At 41.1% G+C, this 12158-nt stretch overlaps 1 protein-coding gene across 1 annotated transcript; it reads right to left on the reverse strand.

The window, feature by feature from the left end:
• Positions 1-1264: 1264 nt before the first annotated feature.
• On the reverse strand, positions 1265-11960 carry LOC146609228 (uncharacterized). The gene is made up of 10 exons (XM_085346634.1): positions 11931-11960; positions 9371-9478; positions 8615-8770; positions 7150-7278; positions 6599-6719; positions 6331-6506; positions 4519-5824; positions 2820-2966; positions 2291-2443; positions 1265-1758 (listed from the first exon to the last, which is right to left on the reverse strand). Exons 2-10 carry the CDS (start codon positions 9437-9439, stop codon positions 1265-1267), a joined length of 2751 nt encoding a protein of 916 aa, XP_085202760.1. The 5' UTR covers positions 9440-9478; positions 11931-11960.
• Between the last annotated feature and the right edge of the window lie 198 nt (positions 11961-12158).

The raw sequence follows: 12158 nt of genomic DNA on the forward strand, positions 1-12158 counted from the left end.
CTGCACACACACACACACACACACACACACACACACACACACACACAATCCTACAGTGACGCATGTCCCAGTCAAAGATTTACAGGTCCTGTCACAACACTCAAACACACCGAAAACTCTTTAGGATTTCCACACAGACACACTGAGGTGCTCTCCGTTTGTCACACTTGTGCAGGGAAAGGAAAAAATCTAATAAATTCATTTTTAAATAAGAATTACATTGCTCTTTTTTTAATAATCTGTGTATTTGTTTATATATATTACGCTGTACACATTGTGTTTGTATATATTTGATTCATGGGCAGCATCTTGAGTTCAGGGGAGGTTAGTGTAAGCTCAGGAATGAAAGGGTTTTTTATTAAAGCATCATTAGGTGGTTTTGCATGTTTATGCTTCTAAATATGTATAAATATATACTCACCACTTCCCATTATCAATACACCACTTTTGTCGATTGTTTCCTTCTTTCTAGAAAGACACAGATGTAAGTTTACCATGTCAAATATTTAGATTGCTTCGTACATGTTAAGTACTGTCATTTCCTTCTGGCTAAATTCAACAGCACTTTGACAACCAAGCTTAGAAACATAAAAACTGCCACGTATACTATATATTTGAATTGTGAATGCCAGCTTCCACGTGGTGAGCTCTGAACAGATAATCATCCTGTGTGTTCATCACTAGGGAGTGTAGATGTGCGTCCTGTCTCCTGCTCTTCTCAGGCAGCTTGCTTGTCCAAACCAAACAAAAGCATATGATTCAGTGAGAATGTGTCATACGTGGGCTCTTGTGCTCTGTGCTAATTCTCAGCCTAGTTCTGTATAAAAATGACTCACGTCTCTGGAACTCTACTGGAGGGATGAACTCCTGTCTTTTAAAGATATTGCCTCATTTGGTGTTTTGATAATGGCGGTGGAGAACACCCTCAAACATGCTGATCTAGATTTGCCACAGCAGGTCACTGCAAAGGCCACATCACATGATTCACATCAGTTTTACCTTTTTGTGACCCCTTCTTATCTATGGAGAACAATGTCTTCCTCCAAGGCTCGACAACCATAAAGATAGAAATTTCCATTACAGGCTAAGGTGATTACTCAGAACAACTTTGCATTGGTTTGGGGGAAAGAGACACTTCAAAGTAAGGTTCAGATATTTTGCTCTAAAATTGATCCTAATGAGAATGCATACACTAAACTGTAGCACTAAACATGCAAAACTACCTTTTTGGTGATTCCAGAGATCCAAATTACATGTCAAGTTGTCAGAACAGGAATGGATTATTTTTGTTCACCATCTCATCTGACCCGCTGCCTGAGACGACTTCAGCGCCAGCCTGTGGGACGGAGCCTCTAAATTGACCGTCACCTGATGGGTGATTTCCTTGAAAGACACCTGAGTGAATCATTCCAGTTCCCATTAAGATGGAGCCTGGATATCCAAACTGCACCATTCCCACTCCTCCAATGGGGGAGTTCATGTTGTGTCCTAATTGTGGACTCTCATTGATATAAATGGGATGTATCATTTGTGTTTCTGGACCTATCTGAGATGTCTGAATCATACTGATGGAAGAATTAGACATTTCCAGAGTATTCAATGATGCTGAAGGATTGTTAGCTCCAGAAGTGGGAGTTGGTGCACCATGGGGGGAAGCTATGGTCGAAATGAAAGGGTTGGAGTATGAGGGTGATGTTTCAGCAAAAGCTCCTGGTTTTAGCAAAGGGCTGGATGTCATGCCCGCTGTTTTGAAAGTGCCTGGGAAATCAAGGAGAGTGGCAGGAAGATGGAGGGTTGAGGGGGAAGGACGGAGGGAGGGAGTTAAACACAGTTTGAAGAATTCCAGTAAAGAGAAAATGTGCCAAGGCAGAGCAGAGAGAGGGGTGAGAAGGGTTATACATCTGCTGGTTAATGTACACTAGTCTTTATACAGAGTAACTTCACTAATGCTCTCTCACACACACTAATGTACAGAACAACATCTACACACTACAGCAAGGCCACAGGGGCAGGAAGGGGAGGTAAAACACACGACCACAATAAGTTTCTCCATACAAACCTACTGATAAATATTAGCCATCACCCCTCTCATCTTATCTTTGAATGACTTCAGACGAACACAAGTGGAATGCATTTTTAAAATCAGCAGGGAGTGACTTTCATTTGTCAGGTCTTCGAGGGTGTTCATGCATCCGTTTGAGTCAAGCGCACCACAAATATTTCCACATGATGAATTTGTCAGAAAAGTTACTTTTCACCCAGACTGACGCGTCATTTTTTCTGTCCTTACCGATGGCTTGTGTTTGGGCGTCAATGAGAGGGCGCTGTCTGGGTTTAGGGTCAGATGAAAACAGATCGTCCAAGTCAACCAGTGATGCCTCTGCTGAGCCCAAGAAGGAAGCAGTCTTTCGATACATCGCGTCTTCCTGCTTCGAGTGCTTTCCTGCAATAAAATAAAGGTCCAGTTCTACTCTAAAAGGTGTTTTCTTTTGGGGACAGGTCAGGGAAGAAGAGAGAGCAAAGTGGAAGAGAAGGTTAATAGATTAAGACTGTTAGGTGACTGCTGACTGACGGGGAAATGAGGATGAAAACAAGGAAAATGGTGACAAGTGCAAATCACCATGTATGGACACAATAATGAAGGTTTAACGAGTCCCCACTTTCAGGATATTAATTAAAGACAAGCCAAACATTTAGTCAATTAAATCAGAGCAGAGTGTGTTATAGGTGATTATACACAGACAATCAGTGTTTGCTCATGGGAATAATGGATAAATGACACAAACATGTATTCAGACAGTGTGTAGAATGTGATGTACCTGTGCCATTGCCACTTGTGTTGCTTGATGCACCCCAGGGGTCATTGGATTTAGATGCTCCATCTCCAAAGGGGTCACTAGATGGGGAGGAGTCTAAAGGTGGAGCAGGTGCACCCCATGCATCGTCTGTACTGGCAGGAGCCAAAGCTAGATGAGTAAATTAAACAGACAGGTTCAGGTGATGGAGAAATAAATGACAGAATTAACTCCTCTGGTTATTCCAGAGTTTTGGACCATGCTACTCAGCCTTCTTCAACAAAGACATAAAGGTGCCACATGTGATGTAAGTACAGAAATTCAGTCACAGGTCTTTCTACAACTAATAAAAATCAGTTTCCAAAATCAGTTTTCATTCATGACTGTGTAGCCACATCCGACACCACCTCCATTGTCAAGTTTGCTGACGACACTGCTGTTGTGGGCCTGATCTCCGACAACATCGAGACGGCCTACCTGGAGGAGATTAGGAACCTGGAGACCTGGTGCCAGGAGAATAACCTCCTCCTAAACATCAGCAAGACTAAGGAGCTGATCGTGGACTTCACTACAAAGCAGGCGAGGAATTACAAACCCCTCATCATCAGTGGCACCACGCCAGTGGAGAGAGTGGACAGTTTCCGATACCTGGGTGTCCACATCACTCAGGACCTGTCATGGTCCTGTCACATCAACACCCTGGTTAAGAAAGCCCGTCAGCGTCTCTTCTTCCTCAGAAGACTTAGAGACTTCCATCTGCCACTGAAGGTGCTCAAGAACTTCTACTCCTGCACCATCGAGAGCGTCCTGACGGCAAACATCTGCACCTGGTTTGGGAACAGCACCAAGCAGGACAGACGAGATCTGCAAAGGGTGGTGCGCTCGGCAGAACGCATCATTCAATCAGAGCTCCCTGACCTGCTGTCCATCTACACCAAGCGGTGCAAGTCCAAAGCTAGGAAGATTATGATGGATCTCTCCCATCCCAACAATGGACTCTTCTCACTGTTGAGGTCTGGGAAGCGCTTCCGCTCCCTTAAGGCCAAAACAGAGAGAATGAGGAGGAGCTTCTTCCCCCAGGCTATTCGGGGCCTGAACCAGGTGTAGGACTGGACTCTCCCAAACACGTCACTATAAGACTGGACTCTCACACACGTCACCACACATTTCCTATAATCCTATAATTCCTATAATTTATAATCCTTATCTTTATAATCTCTTCTGCTATTTGCACATTCTTTACTGTAAATTCCCAAGTTAATTTGTAAATTTTTGTAGTAAAGTGTAAATTGTAAATATTGTAAAACTTTTCTTCTGTCATTTAATGGTCGGGCATTGTACAGCTACAAGCATTTCACCCCCATGTCATACTGTGTATGGTTGTGTGTGTGTGACAAATAAAATTTGAATTTGAATTTGATATGCCTTTTTGTGAATGTGTGCACTTTAAAGTGCCATGTAAAACTCCACAGTGGAAATGAAAGGCATATACACCTACTTACAATGCATTCTCAGTGCAAGGAGTGGTGAGCACAGCAGCCCCACCCACCTTCTGTTGATAAGGGTCAGCCAATGAAAAAAAGTTGGCATCTTTTTTCAGATAAGTATAACAGTCATTTTGAACTACGACTAATTCAAACCGGTTAGAAGTTAGCAAAATTCTTCAGCTTTACGTTCTGAGAAGTACTATCCATATACAAGTATTTATTTGTTTGTTTCTTACCTGAAGGCCCCCATGGGTCATTGTCTGCTTTGGATGCATCTCCAAATGGATCAGAATTACTGGTAGGTGAAGAAGCACCTGCCGTGGTCCCCCAGGGATCTGACCCGGTGGCTGGTGGAGAAGTGGCTGGGGCTCCCCATGCAGCTGTGCTACTCTGAGGCGAGCTCACTAGAGGGGCATCGAAGGGATCTGTGGCATCTATCTTTGGTGGACTGGATGGTGCTGTGAATGGGTCTTCTTTAGGTGGTGTTGTTGGTGCAGCAAAGGGATCTTCCTTGGTCGGTTTAGATGTTGTGGAGAAGGGATCCTCTTGAGGTGGAGATGTTGGGGCAGCGAAGGGGTCATCTTTTGCATGTAAAGATGGTGTAGAGAACGGATCCTCTTTGGGTGGTGTTGTTGGTGCAGCAAAGGGATCTTGAACAGGTTTGGTTGGCACTGAGAAAGGATCTTCTTTAGGTGGTGTTGTGGGAGCAGTGAAAGGGTCCTCTTTCCCTGATGACGGTTCTGCAAATGGGTCCTCTTTAGGGGGTGTTAATGCTTTTGCACTGAAGGGATCATCTTTTGGAGAGCTAAATGGATCGTCTTTAGGTGCATTAAATGGATCGTCTTTAGGTGCATTAAATGGATCGTCTTTAGGTGCATTAAATGGATCGTCTTTAGGTGCATTGAATGGATCGTCTTTTGGGGTAATGAAAGGATCTTCTTTAGGGGCACTAAAAGGATCATCTTTTGGGGCGATAAATGGGTCATCTTTTGGAGCTTTGAAAGGATCATCCTTTGGAACATTAAACGGATCATTGTTAGAAGAGCTGAAAGGGTCTGGTTCATCTTTCTGAGCAGCAAATGGATCCTCCGTGTCTTTGGGGGCACTGAAAGGGTCTGAACTGTCCTTTGGGGTGTTGAAAGGTGTTGATGCACTAAAGGGATCTTCCCCATTTTTCGGTGCCACAAAGGGATCTTCCCCATTTTTCGGTGCCACAAAAGGATCTTCCCCATTTTTCGGAGCCGCAAAGGGATCTTCCCCATTTTTTGATGCCACAAAAGGATCATCATTAGTTTGATCTGCTGCAAATGGATCTTTATCAGGACTTGTTGGAGCCCCCCAGGGACCACTGCTAGCTGCTGTTTCAGTTGTGTCAGGTCTTGAGGGGGTGCCCCATGGATCTACGGCCTCTTTAGGTTCTTTGGGGGCTCCCCATGGGTCCGTTTTTACTTCCTCTTCTTTCTCTCCTCCCCAAGCATCAGTTTTAACATCAGAACCTTTATTAGCATCCTCCCATTTTAGCTCCTCTTCACTCATCTTGGCCTAGCATATCGTTGCAAAATGGTTAATACAAATAATTCATATGCCATAATAATTTCATATACCAAAATGCTATATGCTGTGGCTAACCTCCATTTAATGGCACAATACAGACGATAGTTGTTCTTAATCAGCACATACAGTAATTAAAAATATATAGCTAGGTTAGACTCTTACTACTACTACTACTACTACTACTACTATAGTTGCTGGATAGACTGCAGGTTCTTGGACTGAGGCAGCCCTAAAAACCAATGGAGATCAAACTGCAACACATCATAGGAATCTGCAATGGGCTTCTCAATATATAACTTCTGCCTATTGAGATTTTTTTGTTTACTTTAATAAAACAGAAGGCCTTCAAATGTAAACACATTGGCTAAATGTTTGGAGAGTTTCCTCGTTAGCCTACCATTTATCGGCAATGGCTTTTTATCTGAAATAGAGCCTCTTGGCAGCATCATATTGGCGTAATGTTCGATCTTTCTACACCTGTGCACTGTACTTACCCGTCTCTCTGTTTCTTTCTTCTCAGCTTCCTGTTTAAGCCGCTCTTCTTTGCGGGCGGCGAAGGAAGCCGTCAAGTCAGCTACAGAGGGTATGTTGTCCAAAGATGGAAGCCCTGAGGCCCCAGGTACATAACAGGGCTTATAGTTTGGATCCTTGACGTTGTCCGTAGATGATGCTGGTTAGAAAGTAAGCAAAATAATATAAATGATCAGTGAAGAAAACCTGTTGGAACAACAGTATATAGCAGTGATATAAAAAAAGGCTTACCAGCTGCACTTTTTGATGTCTTTTCTCTGGTTTTGACAGCAAACTCTCTCTCTTCCTTTAGTTTCTCATCGTCCTCCATAAGAACAAGAACAACCTTGGCCTTGTCTCTCACATTTACACCCTAGCACAAATATGGCTACAATAAGCGTTCACTTGGCTCTGACCATTTCAGAAAAATTATTTAAGCCTGAAATACTTGTGCTTGAAGAAAACCCCAATGCTTTTTGCTAAACAAGATCAGAACTATTCAAGATCTAATTTAAAACAAACTATAGCACATGATTAAAAAAAACAAAAAAAAAAACAAGTTTATTCATGCTGTAGAGAAATTAAATGTGTTTGTTACTCTGAAAAGGTTTTCAGTTAGGAGTATCTTAAGGTGATTGAGGCAGCAAACCTAGACTACACTTTCATTCTTGCTGTAAACCTGGTCTGAAGGTTAATGACATAAATATTATAGTACCAGTAACTGTCTTAATGCATAGCATGAAATCCTTTAATGGAACCTAAAAGACTACATCCATTTGACATAATCAGGAAGTGTGTATCACCTGATCTTTGCCATCCTTTTCTACAAAGCGGTACTCTGTGAGAGCTTTGACAATGTAGATGTTGTCTTTCATCTTCAGAAGCACGCGATCATCACCGGTCTTCAGCAGGTACTCCAGGAGTGTCAGGGACTAGGATAAAAAACACATGACAACACAAACTCATTTATATACAATAAAAATGCCGTTTCCTATCACTACAATGCTTCTTGTTTTATCTGCATTAGGGAATAAATAGGACAAGTAAAAAGGAACAAAAAATATTGGTGCAATGGATGAAAGATAAGAAAAACAACTGAAAAGACATAATTTCTCTGGAACTGATGAGCCAACACTGAGTCATGTGGCTGACTGGCAAAGCTGAAATGGAAGCAGTGATACGGCTGATGTTCAGAAAGTAATAACTGCCACTTAATAGACTAAACTGTGCTTTTAAAGAGAAACTAAATATATTTTTGCTGTAAGGTTTTTTGTTTTTTTTTAAACACTAAATATTAAAAAACTTTACAAAGTTAAATGTTTATTTTTAAAACCTTGCATATTCCTATATAGATACTGTACATGCTACTTAGATGAAGAATGCCTTCTATCTTCTCTGTTGGTCCCATCAGGGGGTCGTGACAGCAGATCAACTGCCTCCATCTCACCCTATTCTCCGCATCCTCTTGTGTCACACCAACCCTCACACCAAGCTGATAGAGGGTTCCCTATGTGCTAGCTTACTGTTATGCTGTTCTACTGAATTCAACTTACACAGTCTGTTTTATTAGATTATTTTTGCTTTTCATTTGATAATGGCTGCACAGGAAACAAGTAGAAACAGTGTTATGAAACTTAAGGGTAAGAGGCTTGGGGAATAGTTGAGGAGTTTAACCAATGCAACAATCCTTTTATTGTTAATCACAAAAATAAAACAAAAGCTGTGGTATATGAGGTTTTACATGCTGCCCTCACTCTTATTCAAACAATCAACACTGCGATGGATTAAAACTCAAACTAGTTCTTTTGTGTTAATTTTATTGATTTATTGTTTCCTGTGACAGATGACTTCAGTCAGTCATTCATGTAGTTTGGAGCAAACTGCAACACACAATCTGTACAGCCATGTTTTGAACAGGCACAATCACACAGACATATTCAGTGACTGTATCGTGTAGCTGTATCAACATAACATGATTTTGCATGTGGTGCATTAAAGGGACATCTGGAAACTGTAGCTGCAAAAAAAAATAAAAAAATAAAAAAATAACCCTCACTTCAGATGGGCACCGCATTGTAGAGATGATTAACAGAAGACAGAAACTGACTATATCTGAAGATGAATGTTTCCCATCTTTTTTGTGAATAAATGGACAATTCCACACTTAACATCTCATCCCCGAAGAATCCAATATATGTCTGAAACCAGCATCTATCCTCTAAAGCAAACCCTTCTTTGTTCCAGTGTTACTCCTTCACCGTCGCTCACCTTGTGGATATGTCTCCAGTTCTTGTCGTCTTTCAGCCGTTTCCAGAGCATTGTCATGATCTCATTACAGGCCACAACGTTGTACGTTAGGTCGGAAATGTCGGCCATCTGAGAGCTGGATGGGCCCCATGGGTCATTGGATGTCGCCTCTCTCACCTGCAACAGAAGTAAAGAGAGTAGAAAGAGGCCAAAACAGCTTCAGGAAAGTTGAAAGTTTGAGATGCTAACTTATAAAATGTTAACATCAGGGTTTTGGAGGACTGGCAGCAGCAGGGCATCTCATTACATGAGCCATGCTACCAAAGATGTTTAGTAATCAGTTCTCAAGGACATTATTGATCATGTTTGAGATCAGCATCCAAAAAAGGAGTTCATCTCTATATTTTCTTTGACTCTAAGAAATTCAGGTTCAGGGCTTAAAATTGATGGTTTCTGCTTTGTTTTAATTAGTAGGGTTTTTACTTGAGTAACCCTTTAGTCACTCTAACCTCTTAAAGTATAAGCAATTGTTACCACACCAGACGACTTGAATTTAAAGCTACTAGTGTTCAAACACATGCCAGAAATGTATTATTTGTTGTGCATACAATGATGCACAGACTACATAATAAATATTTACCTTTATTGTCCTCCTAAATTTAACCTACATAATTTTTAAAATATTATTTGCATTACTGGATGAGGTAATATTGAATTGAAAGGCTGAAAACATTATGGTTTTGAGGTCATACACAATTTAAATCTAGCTTCTCCTACCTTGACCTCGGCCTCAGAGTAGTTCTGGACCAGGTTCTTCAGCTGTCGACGGAGCATAGAAGACGTCATGATGTCCGGAGGAGAGGTGGGGAATCAAACCACCGCGATCTGATTTAGAGAAAACATGAGAACAAAGCAAAAGAAAACACAAAGAGTTCTAAAAATGTAACATTTTTGAAATTTTTGGGGATTTCTACATCGATTACCAAGGAAATTTACCCTAACTTTTATCTGAAGCTACATCCACATATACATTTTTTTGCTAATTGTGCATCATTTTTGTAGTTGACGGTTGGTCGATAATGGAGATGAAGCAGAGGTTTATTGTTTTGTGAAAATGCTATTTTAGTCAGATTGCTTGGTTCAACATAACTGGTGTTCTGATTGCTAAGACCCAGTAAAATGTTATGTTGGACCAGGAACTACCCAGCTGTTGGCCTATTCAGATCAGTTTTTCATCAGACAGCAAATTGGAAGAAGATAAACCCCATCTTTCAGCTTGTTGCACAATCAGTGAAGCAGCACAAGACTTTGACTTATAATAATGACTGAAAATCTTGTAGATCCACATGTCTAGGAGCATGTGTGTGATAAAAACACTCACAAGATTTGGTGTAATTTGAAGTGCAGCGTCTCTGATGGGCTCACTTTATGAGCCGCAGAGAGTGAGCACTTGGACGGAGACTCAGGTGGAGTTTTTTTTCTATAGTTTCAAACAGCAACACTTTGTTTCTGTAATCACAATCAAACCTTTACAATTAAAAAGCCCACGAGTCGTTTATCAAGCTATTTCTTCAGTAGCCCTTAACATGAAAAGGAGATCCTCCCATCAAACACCTGTTTGTTTTATACACCGACAGCTGTATAATCTATACAAATAAACTGAGTGAGTTTGTCAGTTTTAAATTTGACCGTCCTGCTTCTGTCTTTATAGCAGAGATACCTGCAGCATTACAGGGTGAGTCAAAAGGGAAGTCACAATAGCTCTATGACATTTATTTTCTAAAGCTCAAGTTATTTTATACTTTCCTGTTTTATATCATTCATAAAAACAGACAATATACTAATAAATGATGCCATTTTATATATTATTATTATTATTATTATTATTATTATTATTATTATTATTATTATAAATCCAGGCCAGGCCTACACTGCTTTTTGAAAACTTCACTCCGACTTGAACAAAATTCCATCATGGATATAAATTTGAGTGACCTCTAAGTTACATATGGGCAACGTATGTTGAACGTGAAATGTGAAACAAATGCAAACAAACAGCAGGGTGCAAGATGCTAGCAGGCAGGGGACACATGGAACGCCATAACCAAGTAGCTGGCAAAGTATACAGGAACATCTGTGCCGAGTATGGCCTGAAAGTTCCAAGGTCAAAATGGGAGACGCCCCCTAGGATGGTCGAGAATGACTGAGCTAAGATCCTGTGGGACTTCCAGATACAGAAAGACAAACTAGAGATAACTAACCAACCAGACATAGTAGTGGTGGAGAAGCAGAGGAAGAGGCCGTAACAATAGTGAATGACAGCAAAATCAAGAAGAAGGAACACAAGAAGCTGGAGAAGTACCAAGGGCTCAGAGAAGAGCTCGAGAAGTTGTCAAGGGTAAAGGTAACAGTGGTCCCAGCGGTGATCTGAGCACTTAGTGTCGTGACCCCCAAGCTAGGCGAGTGGCTCCAACAGACCTCTGTCCAGAGGAGCGCAGTCCTAGGAACAGCAAAGATACTGCGCAGGACCCTCAAAATCCTAGGCCTGTGGTAGAGGACTCGAGCTTGAATAATAGACCACCTGCAGGGCCGAGACGGGAATTAGCCACTGTTTCCCTAATGCTTCGCTGAGGCATGTTAATGCCAAGTTTTGCCTTGTCATTCAGTGACAATCATTTTTTATTTGTTGTTATTTCTACAACATGCATCTGCACAAACTTTTTTAATTAATTATTTAGAAAATTCTGTTAAAGTGGATGCTCAATTAGCTCGTAGGCTAAGCAAGTCAAGATATGCTGCAAGGCTAGATGCAGCAGCCCATGGTTGACTCCAACCTGAGGTTATTTGCTGTGTGTCCATGTAATCTTCACTGTGCTATTAAATGAATTCAAAAAAGCCCCCAAACTAAAAAAAAACAACAACTAAAAAGCAGTCTGTTAACGCTTTTGTCAGATGATAGGAATCATTATAGTTGCTAGTGCAGAGGCAAAACTCTTACATAAAAATCTAAATGTCATGCATGGTGTAGATGCCACAAATGGAGAAAAACACTGTGAAAGACACAGTCAAAGAACTGCTCTTTCATTCAGCTATGAATACTGGTTTCCCTTTGAGCCCGAAAAACCCCCCCAAAACCCTTCAGTCTGCAGCTGCATATAAAGTTATGTTTTTTTTGTACTTCACTCTGGACCAATACAACTCTGACCTACTGGCCTGCTTTTTAATCTACAACTCAATTGATTTTGACGATGGCAATGCCACATATAACAGTAATCAATACACAAATCATATGCAATGCAACTATATGTTCTCGCGCATGAACAACACAGTGACATACCTTCAGTAAAATCGTCCTCTGTTGTAAAAGTCTAACTTTCGGTTGTATTTGTGCAGCTCCTGGCTCAGTTAGCATTCATCCTGCTGATCCCCTCTTCCTCCTGCCTGCATTGGTTTGTCTGAGGATGTCAGAAACCAGATCCTAACGCTGCAATGAGAAACCAGTCAACATATAAAAGAGCTGACCAGTGGGAGGTACACATAACTGACTGCAAAGCGTAAACTAACC

This window comes from Diplotaxodon limnothrissa, linkage group LG22, assembly GCF_057381915.1.
Source record: "Diplotaxodon limnothrissa isolate DT_005_m linkage group LG22, D_limnothrissa_male_GT1.1, whole genome shotgun sequence".
In the NCBI taxonomy this organism is placed as follows: Eukaryota; Metazoa; Chordata; class Actinopteri; order Cichliformes; family Cichlidae; genus Diplotaxodon; species Diplotaxodon limnothrissa.

What these genes read in the sequence shown, in the direction of transcription:
- LOC146609228 (XM_085346634.1), bottom strand. Translation starts at nt 9,439, where the DNA reads ATGACGTCTTCTATGCTCCGTCGACAGCTGAAGAACCTGGTCCAGAAC. An exon ending in TGACCCATGGGGGCCTTCAG is followed by an intron (nt 2,967 to 4,518) that starts GTAAGAAACAAA and finishes TTACTCATCTAG; the next exon opens with CTTTGGCTCCTGCCAGTACA. An exon ending in CACAAGTGGCAATGGCACAG is followed by an intron (nt 2,444 to 2,819) that starts GTACATCACATT and finishes ATTTTATTGCAG; the next exon opens with GAAAGCACTCGAAGCAGGAA.